Source organism: Homarus americanus, unplaced genomic scaffold (genome assembly GCF_018991925.1).
Source record: "Homarus americanus isolate GMGI-L3 unplaced genomic scaffold, GMGI_Hamer_2.0 scaffold41027, whole genome shotgun sequence".
NCBI classification, from domain to species: Eukaryota; Metazoa; Arthropoda; class Malacostraca; order Decapoda; family Nephropidae; genus Homarus; species Homarus americanus.
The window spans coordinates 5,226,326-5,246,814 of NW_024745073.1; the positions used below are offsets into that span (position 1 = coordinate 5,226,326).

The 20,489-nt window shown below is 38.5% G+C and overlaps 1 protein-coding gene across 9 annotated transcripts in view; it reads right to left on the minus strand.

The window, feature by feature from the left end:
* Positions 1-1,374: 1,374 nt before the first annotated feature.
* Positions 1,375-20,489, minus strand: part of LOC121878539 (collagen alpha-1(III) chain-like) — a 48,193-nt gene continuing 29,078 nt past the window's right edge. For 2 of the 9 annotated variants that reach the window (XM_042384819.1, XM_042384820.1), the window contains exons 3-15: positions 19,213-19,260; positions 17,899-18,076; positions 16,937-17,078; positions 15,270-15,326; positions 12,131-12,727; positions 10,691-10,748; positions 10,159-10,267; positions 9,422-9,544; positions 7,856-7,963; positions 5,792-7,216; positions 4,449-4,535; positions 3,689-3,820; positions 1,375-3,400 (exon numbers count right to left, since the gene is read on the minus strand). In XM_042384819.1, coding sequence (XP_042240753.1) covers positions 3,236-3,400; positions 3,689-3,820; positions 4,449-4,535; positions 5,792-7,216; positions 7,856-7,963; positions 9,422-9,544; positions 10,159-10,267; positions 10,691-10,748; positions 12,131-12,727; positions 15,270-15,326; positions 16,937-17,078; positions 17,899-18,076; positions 19,213-19,260 — 3,229 coding nt within the window. In that variant the 3' untranslated portion in view covers positions 1,375-3,235. The remainder of the gene's footprint in view (positions 3,401-3,688; positions 3,821-4,448; positions 4,536-5,791; positions 7,217-7,855; positions 7,964-9,421; positions 9,545-10,158; positions 10,268-10,690; positions 10,749-12,130; positions 12,728-15,269; positions 15,327-16,936; positions 17,079-17,898; positions 18,077-19,212; positions 19,261-20,489) is intronic. The other 7 variants (XM_042384822.1, XM_042384824.1, XM_042384821.1 and 4 more) reach the window with 6 other exon arrangements.

Below are 20,489 nucleotides of genomic sequence, written 5' to 3' on the forward strand. Positions count from 1 at the left end.
CAACAATTCTTGTTCTGAAATAGTTAAAACTTTTGGACACTAAATTTTTCAGCTTATTTATTAATTATGCCACTCTATACGGATAACTGTACTATACTTGCACTGATGCTTTTGAAGACAAAAAGTTGAATATTCATGAGAATGCATAAAATCTCCGTAACCAGCTGTTTTTGTTGTTTTATATGCTTCAACTGCAAATATATTAAGAAATAACATTTTGCAGATTTAGAGCAATACAACGCATCACTTGTGAGGTCTATGAAATATATTGTACTGTAGTGTAGTTATCTTATATTGTTGATAAATATATATGACTGAGACAGTGTGTGGGCGATACGGGACTTTAACGGGAAACAAAATAATATGAGTACAGTACAATATTTGAATACATTGCAATATGTAATTTGGACAAGATGAGTCTTGAAGTATACTGTAGATATATGTTGTCCTTGCGATATAACTGAAAAGGATAAGTACTATAGTACGAATTGCAACCCGAGTAAATTATATGTGGTTCTTTCTTGAGCGCTTTATTTTTGTTTACTTTCTAAGTGTCAGTCACTTCATGGCGGTGGTGGCGGGCGTATGATGACTCCTTACAATTGCCCATTATCTCCCTTCTCCACTTTCTCTCAATTTGTATGTTCCTTTTATACTTTCATTTTAGTATACACTTGCACAATAAGTTTGAGAGCAGTATTTCGATACCAAGACGTGAATATATACAAACTCCCATAGTGATATACTTTTCTGGACTTAAATTACTTTTTAAAGATTGAGCCTCTTTATTCACCCAAGTTCTGCTTTAAACTTACATTTTGTAAATTGGGGGACCGGTGGTAGAAGCGGTACCGTTCTTGCCTCGCAAGCGGGATGTCACGGGTTCGATTCCCGGGCCGGTGGAAGTTGTTTGGACTTACTTCCTAGCCCCCATTAGTCCCTGTTCACCTAGCAGTAAAGTAGGTACCTGTTGTAAGACGAAAGTTGCGAATTCGTATTCAGGGAGTTGTTGGAGCTTCCAATAAATAACTTGAGGACATAAACCACTGAATCTTCAGGCTTCTACGCCCTTTTGACTCTTCAGGCTTCTACGCCCTTAACTTGTGAGACATAAAGGCAAGCAAGAACTTAGCATGCTTCCCTGTAGGGCGCTGTAAACGCTTCTGCGCTTCACCTTACACAAGGATGTAGGGGGGTGCCCAATAAAAAAAGAAAAAAAAGAAAAATGTAAATTCAGTTTCTCGCATTCTCTATATATATATATATATATATATATATATATATATATATATATATATATATATATATATATATATATTTGTTAGGCTATCTGTGAAGGCCAGCGAAGCTAAATAGGTTAATGTAAACAAAAAAATAATTTGAAATCTATTTTTCAGTTAGTTGAAAGTGACACATAATCAGGAAAGCCTTAATAAGGTGTACAGTATATATTTAATCAAATTGTAGCCACTCTGGGATATATCTGTTGATAAAATACATGTTTATGTGCAGGTGGTGGTGAGGGAGTTCCCCGGTGGGCCTCCTCCAGGCCCTTACTCATCACCCAGGAATAAACACCCCCATCACTTTTAGTAGCAAGACCCGTCCGTGGCTTCTGCTACACTTCATAGGATAATCCCTACCAAGATACAAGCTATCAATAATAAAGTTTATGGCAAACTTTTAGCACCAGCGCTAAAAGATTCAGAACTGTACAAATACAAGCGTAGCACATCTCAAAACACCATCTCCAATCAATAAATGAGTAAAATTTCTCCACTAATTTTTATTTATTTTTTCAAAACATTACATATTATAGGCAGAAATGCAGATGTGCCATACAAGCAAACTGCAGGTTAGGTCAGACCTTAAACTAGGGGCCTGGATATCATATCTAATGGCAAATAGCATATCATGTTGCATATTTCATTATAGGTTTGGGGGTCTTGTCAAGCATACGTCAACCAGAGCACCAACCTATGGCCAATATATAACAACACAGTTCAGCCTCCAAAGATTTAGAAACAGACCATTTATGACGAGCACCACAACAACCATCGTTACATGGGGCCTGGGAGTGGGATTTATGTTCTAGTGGCTCAGTCTCCTTAGTTTCTCACATTCTCAAGCAGCTGCAATGTATACATATAGGAGCCAAGACAATAATGGATACTCCGAGATATATATCCTTGAAACCAGGGTGACAGGATAGTGTGACCCATGCACCCATAAGGTCAGGATAGGAGGGAGATACACAGAGTGAGGCTCCCACCCCAGGTTGTCATCCCCGAGTTCTACCAGAGCTGGTGTGTCAGCACGAGCAGGGACACCCAGCTCGGTGATCTTACCTCTAAGAGCTTAGCTGTAGATTTGGCAGCCATTCACGTCATATTTGACAATATAAAAATGTGACTGAATGGTGAAATTTCAAGAGTTGCTTCTAATAAAAACACATTAATCTACAGTAATGCTGCTCTTTAAGACATCAAAATCATGAAAGCATAATTATGTTTCACCCAAGAGTGTACAATCTCCACAAGAGTAATAGCAACATTTTGTTTTTTACTGCACATAGACAGTACTGTACATGGCTTTAATTTAATCTTTTTCAAATACAACAAAATTTTATTTAAAGAACATCGTTTACACACAGTCTACTATGAAAGTATCAAAGATTTTGATAAGAGGTTAGAGAACCGTTGATTGTCTAAGGTCTAAACAATGTCATGACTTGCATTAAGTTCACCATGTTCATGCTTATATTAATTTGATTATGAAGTTCTACATCTAGATACATCTCTCTTCTTTCTCCAGCCAAAAAAGTTAAATTATGTAAAATAGAAAGCATTCACCTTACATCTAACGTCACAGATTAAGCATAAACAGTACAGAAGCGACACACTGCGCCCGATGGTGGGTGAGGCTCCACACCCTCGCCTCAATATAATTATTTAATAACTGCGAGGCTTAGGCTATTGTGGCCACAGCTCATGTCACGATTGTCACATTAAACTACAAGTACACTGTGGAACTTTAATCCATAATATATATATATTTTGCATCATTACTGTCTTCATCCCCAGGTTTCCTATACTTTATAGTTTGATCAAAACAAACTCAGGATCAATAACTTATGGTATTCATTATCCAAGTATTTCATTCCATCAAGGCACTACTGTAAAATCAGTTTTATTTGACAAATATAATCCTACAAGGAGCTAATTATAATTTGTGACTACATGACGACACAGGCAGCACCGCAGCACAGTGGCAGACAAACTGGCACCATAGTCATGCCTCCCTTAGTCTCAGACGAGGAAGAGCTCTCCTTGTAGCCCGATGCTCGCTCCATTCTCCACTTGGCCTTCCCTCGACGACGCCCCTCCTTTAGTGTCATAGTCTGTCAACAAAGCATAAATAATCAACATGCATGGCAGTGTTTGTATTCAATATCACCATTATGATTAATAATGTGTATGGCCTAGGCTGCATTATCTATTAAATAATTAAAGCATAACAACTCTTTAAGTAACCTGCGCTGTACTTTTATCAGCTAACTACAGTTCCTGTATACTGTAATTAGAGTATATGTACATATATGTACATACAGTATATCTGCAGTGTTTGCTTATAATACCAACATGTATTGCTTAATGAAAAGTTAATGATATTTATACATAATACTAACATGCATAGTTTCATGGAAGAGCTCGTGGCCTGGAGGGTAGTAGACAGGAGGTCCAGCCTTGTTCTTGGTCAGTTCACGCTTCGATTCCGCCTCAGCTGCAGCCTTGGCATCTGCTTCTGCCCGGACTGACACCTGTACGATATCAAGGAAGTCAAATTACAATGCATTGGTTCACAAAACTCCTCTCGGGTTTCTTACTACAAAATGTGACTCCCAAGAGCATATCTGAATCTTAACACACACGCACTGTAATTCACCTGGAGATAATACTATCACTACACAGTACACACTGTAATTCACCACTATAATTCCCGATAACAAATCTATAATTAATGGTTCAGTATCAAGTAAAGTTTTTTTATCAGTCACACTTTTATACTGAAGCCAAACAACATAAAATTAAATGGAAAATACTGTACCTTTCATAGGGTCTTTATTGTATGGTAGTTTTCAAATCTCCCTTCCCACCCTGCCAAAAAAGAAGCTAAGTATGTATCCCCAAAAAATAGCATTGATCATTTTGCATGCATACTTTGGAAAACAATATCCTTCACCCCTGAAAGATATATATATATATATATATATATATATATATATATATATATATATATATATATATATATATATATATATATATATATATATAAAGTAGGTGGGTACTGATAGATATATAAATTAAGTTGATACTGGTAGATAGATAATGTTAAGGGGAGACAGTAGGAAGGAGTGTGTGAGGTGTGTGATAAAGCCACCCACCCACCTGGTTATTGTGGGGCAGGAGAGGTTCCTGGTCAGCTGGGTCTCTGCGGTGCGGGGAGCGGTTGGGCGGCCCACCAGCTGGACCATCCTGCCAAAACAAAGAAAATGGTTATCTCTCCTTGGCACTGGAGGAAGATATTACTTTGTTTGAAATGTATTGTAATATATGTGGTGTATAAAAATAACCATATCTTTAAATTCATGACTTAATATTTTCTAACTATATGCGACACAGGGAGGTGTTGACATATTACAGTGCTCTCATGGTCATACTGTATCTTGTTATCACTACTGTCCTTATATACCTATACAAATTTTAGCTAAATACGTGCAACTTAATAACTGTATTGATTACTAAGTTTTTTTTGGGGGGGATTTCTACACCAAACTGCAACCTTCATGCTACACTCATATCACTTTAATAATAACATATACGAAGGTACCAGGGAATAGTTTATTATGGGATATTATAATGTTTATAACAATATTATCTAGTTATCTATATCTATCTTTATGTCTTTACCTAAAACAATACAAATGAAGGTACAAAGATTACATAGATGAAGTAGTATTATCAGGTAATTTAACTATACGTGACTAGTTCTGCTGAGATAATGATTGCATCTAGCCATCCTCTCCTGTATTAAGGAAGGGTTATGTTAATCCATTTAAAGTTCATTTTTAATAGCACGATTACTGATCCAAATCCTTTATATTACTGCAGCAACGTTACAGGGTATCAAACTTTGTCTTGCGTCCAGATAACTTTTAATCCCTGCATGTTGCGGTCACAGCATCTTACAGGAGCTATAATTATTATTAAATATCAAGTACTGTACTGTAATGAACTACAATACTATGATATATCTTTGTAGGTTGACTATACAGGTACTACTAAAAAAATTATATATAATGTAGGGCTTTTGTAGAGTTGAATTGAATGCAGAATATATAAAATAATTACTTAATTTTGTCTCTTGATACAAGGTAGAAATGACTAATGCATATTAAGGATTAGTAACACTAATGAAAATATACAATTTAAGCCACTGTTATCAAGAAAATTTTATGTGGAAACTCAATAAGAAGATGGATGATTAAGCAGTCTAATTATTGATATTAACTGGTACTATCTATCATTACCTCATCCTTCCTTGGAATGGGGGAATGTTTTCGCAAGGTCATTTCATTTTCAAATCTTGCAATGTAATGCTGCAAAGGGGGGAAAATACAATGAGTTAAAAGCCTTCAGCACAAGCATTCAGAGGGTATCTTTAGTCAGTTGATGAGGTTCATGGAGTCACTCGCCTAAATGCTTTGTTAATTCACTCTCGTAAGTCTCACCTCAGAGTCCGAGAAGGAGGTCATGAGATCATCTACTCGACGAGGGATTTTGGTATCTCCAGCTGGGCGTATGGGTGAAGTTTCTGGGAAAGGAAGAGTCTCATTCTTTGGCCTTCTTACACGATCCAACGAATCTGAGTGTGATGATCTTGAAATGTGTGTTACGTATGTCACATGTTGAGGTGAAGTACCGGGTGGGGTGCGTGGCTCAGGGGACACTGACCGTCCACGGCTGGGGTACGGTGTGGAGGTGACAGGTGGTACATCACCAGGACCGTCAGGACCACCGGGTCCACCTGGGTAGCCTCCAGTGGTAGTCTGAGTTGTTGTCTTGTTGATGGTAATGGATATGGAACCAGGATGACCAGGGTGACCCGGTTCAGTTGGTCCAGCAGGACTACTTGGGCCATTTGGGCTTCCATCTTTGTACGGTTTACCTGGATAACTTGGGTCATCAACAGGATGACCAGGTCCACCAGGTCCCCCAGGACTGTGAGGGCCACCAGGACCATAAGGTCCATCACGTCCTGGAGGGCCACCAGGGCCATAAGGTCCATCACGTCCTGGAGGGCCACCAGGGCCATAAGGGCCATCACGTCCTGAAGGACCACCAGGGCCATAAGGTCCATCATATCCTGGAGGGCCACCTGGATATCCCACTGTGGTAGTGTCACTGCGATTAACGGTGGTTTTAGTAGAACGAGAACTGGAGGCGTGAATGTTGTAGTTGACAACGGTAGAACTTGGCTCTGGTTGACTGGGTCGAACTGGTTGAATAAGCTGAACAGGTTGATTGGGTTGAACAGGCTGGGCAGGCTGAACTGGCTGACCTGGATGACTGGGCTGACCTGGATGACTGGGCTGACCTGGATGACTGGGCTGACCTGGATGACTGGGCTGACCTGGATGACTGGGCTGACCTGAATGGCTGGGCTGACCTGGATGACTGGGCTGACCTGGATGACTGGGCTGACCTGGATGACTGGGATGGCCTAGATGAGTGGAGTGAGTAGTAGTAGTATTTTGCTGGATATATTGATTGTGTTGAGCAGATTGAGATGGTTGTTGTGGGGTTGGTGCCATTTGGAGAGCTGGTGGGGCGGATGAGACGACTCCTCCAGGGGGTGGTGGTGCCCCATCTGGTAGTGGCTGTCCTGGCTGGATGGTATAATGATATGAGTAATGATAGATGATAGGCTGACCCTGTAGCTGTGATGAAGGTGTCGGTGATGGTGCTCCCTCACTTGGTGGGACTGATTGAGGGCCAGGGACGTTAACGTAGTTCAGAGGTGGAAGAGGCTGAACTCCCGACCCACCTGTGTTTCCATAGGTATATATGTAAGCCACACCTGGCTCCCGTGGGGACAGTTGGGGCGGTGTTGGCATTGGAATAGGTTCCTTCCAAGACTGTCCTCCAGGAGACATCTGTAAATTACACTTATTAAATAAAATAGAATTTGTAAAATATTTTCTGAAATAAAATTTCACCTGAAGTCATGCAAATATACACATTGGCATGATTATTGTACAATACTCGTGTAAGAAGGAGTCTCTTGTACGGAATTCCCACCAAAAGTTGGTGATAATTACTATTGACTGACATTTTTAAAAAGAACTTTTGCAGAATATGAACGAAACATTGTATAAGTGTAATAAGAAATCACACTATTGTCAAGCATCAAGCAGAGGTCACTATAGTGGAGCAGACAAGAGTCATCTGTGGAAAGTAAGAGTGCAGTAGTAAATCACTGGGGACGGGCACAACTAATACAAGTTGGAGCCTAATTCAGTCCACAAGGCTCAGTTGCATGCAGCTTATTGTGAGAAGCTACAAAGAATCTAACTCTAAGTTATAAACTATTATTTAGATAAACGTTGAGAAAAATACTGTATTTTATTAAAGTATGTGAATAATGTAGTGGGTAACATATAAGGCTGAATATGGGCCCAGGCCCCATGCTTGGTACTAGCTGTTCTGTCAGCAACCAGAGGCCTGAGTCGTGCTGGTGCCTAGCAGGCAGCAGAAGAGGAACCCGGAGGGATCTGCCTTTAGCTGTCACTCACGTTGGGAGCGGTGCCAAAGCCAGGCCAGTACACTGCACACTGCAGCTGAGGCAGGCGGGGCGAGGACGGCCCACGCTGTAACAAGACAGTCGCCGCCTGCTGTGCGTTCTGTACCAATAAGTGTAACAGTCACTGCCATCAACACAAAGTGGATGTGACCCTATGGTAGCCCCCTACCACACTCACTAGTTACTGCCATCAACATAATGTATATGTGACCTCAAGGTAGCCACCATCACACTGACCAGGCACACAAGTACCATTACTTGCAAAGGTCATGTCAGGTCAGGAATATAATTGCTAACCCGCTACTCCGTGAGATATTAATATCAATAAATAGTGCAGTGAGTTTCAAATGATACTTCAGTGCTGAATTTAGTCAGAGGCTTTGTATGGGAAAATTTAGTACTGATTAACCTAAAGATAAAATTAGTTAATATGAAAGACATGAACTTGTAGTCAGTTACTCATACGCAAAACAATTGTCACAGCTTCTCCAGCAATTTCAGTTTAGTATAAGTAAAAAATTGTAACATTTACTGGGAAGTTTCTGAAATTGGTTAATACATAGTACAGTATACAATATATACAAACAGAGTAGTCATCAGAATGGCATCTGAGATTCAAAAGAAAAAAACCATGGTTGTAAAACATTTAAACAGGATCATTCTCATCGAGCACAACCCACCTCGGCAAGAGTTACTTCTCTGCCTTTACTTCAAAACAATACTGAATGTGTGATCCACACGCTCACTGATCATTATACTGTACTGTACAGTATAAGTCTGAAACTTAGAAAATCTCTTCCATTTTTGTATCTTGAAAAAAAAAGCAACATTTTTATTGCAATTATGTTCTTAATCTTGTGCTTTATTTTTATATAACACAGACTGTTACTAGGCGTTTAATAGACCAGCATAATGAGAGCCATGACCTATAAGATGACAGTTACAGCCACGTGGCCTCTGGCTTCTTAGCTGTTCACAAACACAAAGTTTCTTCATTACAGACTGAATCTTACACTTACACGACAGGACCCCCCCCCAAGAGAAGTTTAAAACAAAATTTACCCGATACTAATACAAATCTGCTGACATCTTGACATCACCATTTGCTACACTTTGGCAGTCCTCATTATCTTTTTACTGAACACCATATTTCTATTCTTCATCATATACTGTGCTCCCTGACTGTGCCATTCTGTATCCCCTGTGTCATCAACCCTCATCCTAATGTTTCTCAGCATAGGCTGCTTCACTTGTGTGTGTGTGTGTGTGTCAAGCCAGTAAGAAGAATTTTTTAAATAGACATTACACATCAGATGTGGTTCTAATCCAGGTATTTTTTTCTTTATTTAGATATTCCAAGTTTCAGTACTGTATTACTCAATATAGTTACATGTATTTATTGTCAGGCAGTTAAATAACTCTTTAGTGAATATCTACTCCCTACATCACTCCATTAAAGTCTGGGAAGGAATTGGAATAGAAAAATGGTATTGAATTCGGTCACAAGTGCGTCATAGGTGTCTGAACGAGGAGAAAGAGAGTGAATGAGCGTACATACCTGAGGGGGGGAGCTGGGTCCTGGTGGGGAAGAGAGGGTGGAGGTGGTGGAGGCTGAGGTCGATGTCTGGTGGTGTTGACGCTGTACTAATTGCCGACGACGCGACTCATCCTCGATACTCACCTGTGAACCAGTGAACATTATTAACACTGACGACGCCAAGATAACATTTGTATACCCCCAACACATGTAAACACAGAGTTAAGAGTTTTACACTTACATAGTTGAATATAAAACCTCTCACTAAATATTTGTAATACCAACACCTGTATGCATCCTAATTATGTTCCCAGTTACAGGTGTATTTAGTTAATATACTGTACTGCTAATCTGATAAAAAGCATTTGTGAATACGAATATAATCCCATAAGTATATTTTGCTGATTAATTATAAGAAATTTTTGCATAATCTTATCTTATTGGAAATGTATGATCACATGAAGACTAGGCACCCCAGTTTATTTCGCCTGATGATTAAACAACCCAACGCTAACGTAATCGACGTTAACAACCTATTTTAATGCAACCATAACCTAATGCTACCTAACCTAATCTAATCCTCAGGTAGCATTAGGGTGCTCAATCTTCATGTGATCAGAGATGACTGTACATTAGAGACGAGGAATTTCAATGTCGTGTTATTTGTTATACTTTACCCTGGACTTATATAATTTACCCTAGACTTATAATTTACCCTGGAGTAATATACAGTAGTATACCCAAGACTTGTGACTAACCGCGGGTGGCTGGCTGGAGTCGTTGGCTTCGTAGGTCTTCTCGAACCTGTTGCGCCAAACGATGCGTCGCACTTCTCCGCTCTTGTCGTCGAGCATCTCGTCGTCACCACTGTTGAAACACGACAACACTGTCAGGTGCTTCTTATCTCTGACTGACGTCTACACACACACACACACACACACACACACACACATACTAATATTCTTTCAACACACATCATATTACTGTATCAAGAGGCACTCACAACACCGGCCCTCTCAACTCTCTAATCAATACCGCGATCAAAAACCATAGATTCCTGACTGACCCACATTCCAACCATTCTAAGAATCATCAACAAATCGTAGATAACTTGTATGTTCACTCCTTGCCAATATTGCATGATTATTATACAGCTAATTTTAATTAAAGTGTACGAAGACAACAGGATACAGTACATATAATATTGCAGTAATACATTTTACAGGAAAAAAGAGAATATCTGCCGCAAAAAACAAACAATAAAGAATGTATAAACATTGTATAACTTACTCATATCTGTTGGTGTGTATGGTGGTGCCGTTGGTGAGGGTGGTGGTCGGTGCTGTACCTGAAGGAGAGTCAACCAGTTAAACACAAAGTACTTAATGATGTTTCAATGGGCTTCGTAACTAAGCCAAGTCGGTCACGGGGTGCTATGATCAACACAAGGAAGATATTAGACAATTAACAAATTTCGTTTTTTATAAGTAATAATTTGGTGTTTACATATTGTAGAAAACCACCATGGTTAAAGGGATAATATCAGAAAACTGTAATTTGTAATATTACGTTATTGGATTACTAAGACCAAATGTTAACTTTGCTACGTGTACGTTAAGTGGCAAGTGACTGGCATAGCCGATAATTTATGGGGAAATGAAAACAAAAATTAATTCATCTGCAACATAATATTCGATAAGAAGTACCGAAGAGCAAGCTTTTGTAAACCCTGGAACAAGCTAAGAAAACGAGCACATAATGAGAGGGAAAATTAAGTTTTGACTGTGAATAGTTTTCACTTGACGAACAAGTTGATAAATGGCACTAATCACCTAAGAGCTGACGAATATGTAATGTGCTTAACGTGCTTAACTATCCAAATGATCAAAACTCAAAATTCCAAACAATAACATTAGTTGCGTAGAGGACAGTAATGGACCGCCACAGACCACTGTACAATTTGGATATTCATGCTGGGACACCGTGCTAGCGAGGCTACCCAAGGGGTCGTTCCACACCATTTAAACAGTTGAAACATGCAAAAGACACCGACACCACACAACCATCATGGTACAAACTACACGAGGTCACATTTTAACATCCACACCTATACACTCACTCACATAAATTTCCTAGTCATAATATGGCGTTCATTTTTCTGTATATGTAAAACTCTCACATAAACGAATGAATGAAATTAAAACATATTATCAAGCAGTGATCAGAAATGAGATAAAAACAACAAAAATATACACAGTACTGTATACTGTACAAGTACATATACTGTACCCTGGCATAGGTAAGAAGCCAGTTCAAAGCGCAAACTTAAAATTTGCAAATAAAAATGTAAAAAAAAAAAAGTGGTGTTACTTTAATTCTCTGAAGATAACACAAGAAAAACACGAAAGCAAAACATGAATAATATTGCTCATTTCATTCCTGAGCAGCAGCCATTAATTGGCGTCCTAAGGGGCTTCTTTAACTAGTTTCTTAAAAATATGTCTGGCTTTCCACGACGTTAAACTCTTTTTACGGTTCTATAATCTCTCAGGCGGATGAGATCTTCCCTGGGAGGTCTCCTTCTATGGGGGAAAGAGGTGATAAGCAGAAGTAGGGGTAAAGGGGAAGGAGAGGGAGAGGCGAGGAGCAGCAGCAGGCACACTCCAGGCGGGTTACCAGCAGGGCCCAGCCACACAGGCACCAGTGCCACACCACACAACACCCACTTACTCCGCTCTTCTTTCAAGACTTTTTGCTGCGACGCACTGCTGCTCTCAGACTTTATGGATCGCTCTGTGTGGGAGGTGGTGACTTGCTTGGTTTGAGTACTGCTGGTGGTGGCCGAAGTGAGGGCCACAGCTGGGTCTACTGGCTGGAGGATAACTACTTTTCTTGAAGCCGTCTTTTCTACAGGAGCTGGATCTTGTTTAGGAGCAGTAGCTTTTTCTGGTACAGCAGCTTTCACGGGAGTTATTTCTTCAACAGGATCCATGCTATCAAGAATAGTTTTTTTAGAAGCAGCAGTTCTTACAAAACTCGCTGCAGGAACTGTGTCTTGCTTAGGGGTGACATCTATAACCTGAGCATTACTTGTCTTCGAAGAAACAAACACTTGGGACGACACCTTCGTCTCCTTTGTTGAGTATTCCTCTTTCTGTTGTGAATCTTCCAACGAGCCAATGAGATAATCTAGTTCGCTGATATTCTTGCGGAGTCGTCCTAAAGTAGAATAATCCGAACTGGCTGTCATGGAGGTTTTCATAGTGTCTGTTCTGACAGATTCCGTCTCACTGGAGTCTGGTGCTGGTACGTGGGTTCCGTCCCCTCCTGCAGGTCCAGGCGGGCACAGGTCAGCTTAACACGGAGATCTCTATTTGCTAATATTTTCGTCTTTGATTAACATTCTACTCTCTTTGTCATTCTACTAACATTTTTCCATTGCCTAACTTAGCCTATTACTAATGCTCTCTTCTATTTTCTCTCGTGGACTAGACTGTTAACTAATATTCTCTTCTGAACATTCTATACTGCACTGTAATTTACTATTCTCTTCTGCTTTTAGATTTTATTCTATTTGCTACATTCTCCTCTACTGATCAGTTAACAGTTTCCTGGCAGCATACATTCTTCACTGCTTACTAAAATTCTCTTTCTCTTGACTAACAACTTCTGTTTACTTCCCCATTTAACAAACACTACACTGCTTAGTAACAGTCCATTGTAATTTTGTTTTCTCTACTAACATCCGCTATCATCTACCATGCCATTTCTCCCAGTCACACATCATGCCAATTATAAAACACTGTTACATTATATCACATGCTTTAATTATTACTTTTCATCAGCAATATTCAAATGTAACATCTCAATGACCAAATAATATTATATGGCTAATACTGTCAATGGAAACTACTGGTATAATTTATGTTGCTCTCACACCATCCACTGGAATAATAGGATTTATTGACTATATTATAACTACATTTGTTATTTTTTGCAGTCCTATTGCCGTTTTAGATGCTAACATTATTTATTGTACACTGTTGTTTCTCAAGCCTAGTCCACAGCTCATGGAAGTCACCAGTTCACAGTATCCTTAAGCATAGTGCGATGAATTTCATACGTGGAATTAAGGGACAGCAAGTTAAGATAGGAATTTGTATATTTGTATTTTAAAGGTGAGCTAATGTGATTTCTGAAAGGAACAGGATTTCTAGGCAGTACAAGAAAAAAGTGATAAACGATACTGTAATGGTTAGTTGTGTACAAGGTGTTGAGTTTCCTTCCCCTTGTCTTCAGGTATTTAGTTCAGGCAGTTGTATACCTTATTGAAATTGACAGATAAAAAAGTTCAATATACTGTTTTATCAAGAGGAAGAAACTTATTTTACCGTAAGAATCATTTATGGATGTTGGTTGAGTGACATGAATTCACTATTTATCTTTTTATTTGATTAGTTTAACTGATAATGTACAGTAACCCTGAGTCTCACTGTGCACTAATAATGAGTCTTTTGAGGGAAACGGATTCATCTTTGCATAGGACTTGGACAAAATACAATACAGTATTAAAATTGGGAACTTGGCTGTCCGTTTCTGTATTTCTCACATTTACTTTTTTACATAGTGCTATTTTGTCATACATGGAATTAGCAACAGTTATTCACTGTAAACTTCTTATTTCAGTTTATAATATCAAACATTAAGACTGCATAGGCATCTAACAAAAAACTAGTATAATGTCTAAGTATTAGCAGTGTGCATATAGGATGACATGAATACTGTACAGTCATTTTGGTCACTATGCCTAAATTCTCTATCAACGGACAGATGTGTTTGTGTGAACCTCTGAGAACCACTCACGAGCTGGTATCCGCCAGGAACCACTTCTGATTCATGAGCTTCATGCATATTTTTTTTTTATCATCAAAGACAAATATCTTCCTAATGTTAAACGTAAAATATCCCTGTAGTCCAGATAACTACCCAGTTATTGTATGGTTAATGTGGACCCACCATTAGTATTTAATAATTATTAATAAAAAATGTCATAGACTGTGAGACAAGACTGTCTAGTCAAAATTTACATCAGTAAACTGAGTTTAATTAAGACTAGATGCTAGGATCACTTAACATAGTATCAACAAGCCACACTGAGTAATGACTCACAGTCTCCCACGTTCAATATCCACACAACCACAAACATGCACTGAGAGACACATTACCACCACAAACAAAGGGTCTTCATAATTATAACCTAGAGTACTACAACACTGTTGGTGGCCAAATTACGAAGTATCCCGTCAAGGTTTAAGGGTGATGTTATTCGTCCATTACCCCACTGACTGTTTCAATGACCTTAACAATTTCTTCAAAGCTTGGCTTTTCAGAAAGGTAACTACAACACCGCTCCTCTCCCAGGTAGAAACAGACGATATATTTAGTGCTCACTGTCCATAGATGGCTGTAGTTAAATGATGAAACCCAGTTTTATTTGTGATGATAGATATCAAGTGAAATTCAATTTCAATTATTGAAGTATTTATATTTTTATATTGTGTTTATATATGTGTGTGAAATATATAACAATGTAGAGATTAAACAAAGAGAGGGGCAACCTCTTGCAATTTGATTGAATACAAACACACACACAGGGATTCCTAGCAGGACAAATAGCACACTATTGAGAGAAAAAAAAAAGAGAGAGTACCCGACCACAGCGCATTAAATTGGACAGTGTAATATATACAGTATTTACAAGGAGGTTCGCCCCTACACCGGTAGCATGTGGGAGGGAGGAGTAAAGGAGGGAGACAGTGATGGAGGAAGGGAGGGATGGAGGGCGTTAACACACACAACTCCGCCTCACCTATACTGGCCAGGGCATCAACCAATTTGTTTGCTACTTTCTGGGAAGCACTGATAACTGAAAATGAGTTGTTAAGTACATGTTAGTTTGGAAAATTTATTTCACCGTGTTTTTGTATTCTTTTTTTTTTCTCATGAAGAACAGTAATCTTGCGTTTCTATAAGTGTACAAAGTGTACAGACAAATTAAAGTGCTAAGAGAAGCAGTAACTACATTGCACATTTAAGAAACATCATAATAATATTATATAATGTGTCTACTTCTCTATTCTACTTTCTATTACACCAACAACAAAACTAGACAATCTCAAATATTCCCGTATAATAATAGCGCATGTTTTTCGAGACGACGAACAAAAAACAAGTATACTTGGGGAACTATGAAGCTTATAATATTTATTTTTGAAATACGCAGTGATCATGCCACAACATGCTAAAAGGCTACGATCATTTACATCCAGGCTTATATAACATTAACATTGTTACTGTACCGATAACGAGCCCATTGTTAAATCATACATGTATATGAAAGGATGCGTATATCATGTGCAGTACTACAGTATTCTGTGTGTGATGACTTTTAGTGCAATTAAGAGGTGTCATCTATTGAGTGCACGCGCAAATACAAATGTCGTCTCTTGAGTGTGTGTGAAACTACAGTACTAGAATACCAGCATATTGATGTGACAAATACCTACAGCAGAAAGGCAAAAGAGCTACCGTACATTAAGCACATGCTTATATTTTAAGTGAATACTGTACTTATAAAGTCATAACATGCTTTAGATGGACTTCACATTACGAATATTAGTTTAATATATATTATTTGTTTTATTTAGGGGGACCTCTGTAAGAAAGGGTCAGCGATATATATATATATATATATATATATATATATATATATATATATATATATATATATATATATATATATATATATATATATATATATATATATATATATATATATATATATATCTCATGGAGGTCTGTCATCAAATTTGTAATTCAGGTAATTTACAATACAGTACACTTTTCAGACATCAAAAGTTATAAAAACGTTGATCCTGTGCACTCTCGAGGCGTCGCAAAAAGAAATTCACTGAAGGCATCTGAACAAACTGTTCACGATTGGTAAATATAAGTTGCTGTAAACAAAATATGTAAGGTCTACGACATAATGTATAAGTTTATAGAAATATTCGCTGATAATGGCTAAACCTATATAATAAAACGCTCACTGAACGTCATCCTATTTTGAAAATGTGTAACTTAGTCTAGCCTAACCCTAACTAATCTATGAAATATCACATATATTAATTGGTTTGGTAGCTAATGGTATGAATGTTACACCAATTAGAGTTAACTGCTAACTGTATTTTAGTGACAGTACACAAAAATATGGCAGCAAATACCAATGGAGACCCTACTTGATTTTAATATTGGTTGTTTAAAGTTATCGAAGGCTATCCAGTTTGTCAGAAATGTGATTCAAGTGATGCAAACTATTTAAAGTGCACAAAAGTTTAAATCACTGACTTATAAAGGCTCCAAGTATTCAAGTATATATGTATGTAGAATAAGAAATACGTACAGTAGAAGGATTGTAAAAAAAAGGTGGAAGTTCAGCAGCGCACGGACGGTAGCATGTGAGCGATCCTTGCTTACCTTTGGTATCCGGGGGAGCTTGGGGAGAAATCTGTGGAGGTGACTCTGGGGCCAGCGATGGCGGGTCCTCCAGGCTGCCAGCATTCATGGAGTTGTACGTTGAGTAAGTTGATTTCATGATCTTCTTTTGAAAATGATTCGTCTGAAAGATGAAATCTCTATTATTACTAACCGGAAGTAGAACTGCTGTAAGAATATATGATGGAAATTGTCAAATTGGAGGTAGTAGGATCTTTCACACATATACGAATACTGCACTCAGATGGATGATGTCATGTGGATAACAGGTTTTCGTGAAATAGCGATTTTTTTTTAAATATTCAACGTTGATAAAAAAGGCAATCATCTTTTTCAGGTTACCAAAATAATGTTGGAACTATAATTTAAATCACAATCAGGAGGCAAGGTTGAACGTAAACAGTAGTAAAACCTACATGTGGATGATGCTACAACCCGGAAGCCAATACCGTGCCAACAACTGCCACATCACTCAGCCAAGCAACGTTTACTTTGTAAATACGTGCCTTTTGTTAATTTATTACTGTATTATAAAAAGAAAAAAATGTAATGAACCCAGCACGTTGCTGAGTACGAGACATCAGCACATAATTATGAAATTGATTAGTAGTGGTGTAAATAATAATTGAATATGAATAAATAAACTTATGGATTCAGATTAATCTTTGTTGCTAAACTTACTTAGTTTGAGTTGTCACCCTCAATTATGAGTTTTAGGTAATTGAAAACCAATCTAATGTGTACGATTTACCAAACACACCACAGGGATGCATCTGATGTGGAGCTAAGTTTATTTCCTGTCGATGCCCTTCTGCCCTACATTGTAGGCGATTTTGTTAAAGTATACAGTAAATGCCCTAACAGCAAGTTTTAATCTGGAACGATCAGTGTTACGGTCTTCCCAACCATCCTCAACTCGGATGCAAACCAGTGAAGTGACTTACCTTGCTGGTGTCGCCGGTGTCATACTCGTATTTCTCGGTGACGACGTGGGTCTTGTTGTCCGGGGAGCAGTACTCGCGGCGGCTGTGTCTTACTTGACCTCCATCCTCCACAGCCAAGGCGCTCCCGCTCCGTGATCCCCCGCGAGAGGCACTCCTTCCCTCGTTGCGGGACGAGCTCCTGTAAAAATGAAATCATCTTAGAATTCTTATAATTCAGGGAATGTTCGTGTTTGCTGTACATGTTTTTACTTGAAATCGCGTTATATAAAAGCACATTGAATAACTTAAAAATAATATGGAAAAATACCTGGATATCATTTGTATGAAGTGTAATGAAGACAATTTTCTTCAGATATTCAATGTCAGTAAGTGTGTGAAAGACCTCCTGAAAAAATGTGAGTGCAGTACACTGCCTTAGTTAGGCTATATGAAGGACTGCTGTCATCTTCAGAGGTGTAATCCAGCGATTTAGATTCTGAGAAAAGTATACTGCTTTAGAGACAGTCTAACCTAAAGAATAGTTTAATACTATAAGGTTCGGTATCTATTTATGCTCGTAATGTCCTCGTGCAGGTGTTGTTAATACTAGACTCATCAGTCTAGGATAACTTTGATTTTGAGCAACAGTTTCAGAAAACATCTAATATCAAGAAGACCAAAGAGAACAACCCTTGGCACATGAAGAGAATAGGATTGTTTATGATGTGTTGCTATCTCAAACATGCGCTTGTGTTGTTGAAGCGGTGCAATGGCAACACGACCAACGAGAACCTTATAAACATACCCAAGATGCAGTTCTCATGCATTTGGTTCTCATAAAGGCTTTAACAGACTGACTAACATGCCGAACTAAAATCTATGAAGCATCAACTACTTATTCCTCTACAAATTTGTGAAATCAACACAAAAAGCTTCAGTTATGCGTGAACATACTCTACAGTAAATCTGCGAATATGCTAATCTACTGTACAGTGTTTCCTTCAACAGTAAAGCGCAATCTCCCATCCATAATATGGGCTGTGCTCTAAATACTAACCAGTTATTTTATCCAAAACGCCAGTATTTATATACTGGTGTCAGTTTATAATATGTTAGTTATGATTTCGGTTGGTGATCTTAGGAAGTATCAAAGATTTCTAATAGTCGTATCATAACGATAATTTGGAGTTGCACAGACTTAAAATTAAAACACAGTAATCCCCTTCCTGCCAGTTGCCACACAAGGTTAGCAAGCCAAGTCAGGGCGGCAGCCACCTACATGCTATAGGCTACACGCACACTGTGGAAGGATCTGGCTACTGTGTACAAAGTTACCTGAAGATTTCCACGAAGCTTTCGGGTCTGTCGTCGTATGAGGAGGTTCTGAGGCAGGAAAGGGAAAACAGTCCGGGATCATTGCTCTGGCCTCTTCATAACCCCACTATGAAACTTTATTTACATATAATTTAGGGTTAACGAAGTGTTGCTTGTGCTAAAATATCTACTTACTAGCAGAAGGAATTTTTAACTGTCATCTTAAGCGAAATGCCAAGATTTATTCTACGCCTATTGGGGAAGATTAAGAGACCGTAAAGACGAAAGCTGAAGCTAAAGCGTAAAAGTTTGATACAGGATGCGGCCAGGGGAGGATACAAGATTCGGTAATTATTGACGAGATACCCATCTGCCGATTTTTCATAGAAATAGTTTTTAAAATGCTGCAATTTTACTTTGTTTTGCAGTGGACACTCTTAGTTTGGGCAAATGTGTTAAAAAGTGGTTATTTCTAAATTGAACGTAATCTAACCTTAGTTGATAAGAAAAACAAGCGGCAGAAGCGTTGTACGAAGGCCGCTCCAACCAAACCAAAGAAACCTACCTAATTTATGTAACTTCCTAGCCAGGGGGCTCCGTCCCCCGGACCCCCCCTCCCCTCCCCGGCATATTAAACAGAAAGAACTTACCATGATATGGTATAATTTTACGTTTACACTGAGTGTAGGAGAAATCGAGCGTCAATCAGGGTGCCTTACCGATTTATCATTGTTCGACGAAGTAGTGTCGCTAATGCGAGCCTAGGGGCCTAATTATCTACCAAACGAAACATTTGCCCCAGAAATGAATATCATAACAGAACTCGCCGATGAAAATACAGTAAAAAAAAAAGAGACAAAACAAATAACACTGCAGTGGGTATCTCGTCAATATTAACCCAAAATTGAAATAAAGAATAGGATTAAAAGACAAAGTCATGGTGATAAAAATATAATCTTAGAATCATCGAGATGACGAGAGATTAAAGTACTGAAAAGGGGGACTATCCAAAGTGTAAACCACAACAGACGGCAGAGTGACACGTACGAGGCAAGAATAAAGATAATGAATATGAAGAAATGGATCCAGTAATTTGATGTGAGGTGCAAGGAAAAGAAGGGGAGGAGTCGGAAAAAAAGCACGAGAGGAGCAACCATGGAGGATGATAGTAAACATGAAAGTAAATTGAATAAGAGGCCAAAGTGCAACAGACAAAAAAGTCAATACAGTACATTGCTTATTTATTCTACATCTAGTCTATTGCATAATTAAATTGATGATTCTTCGATAAGCAACCA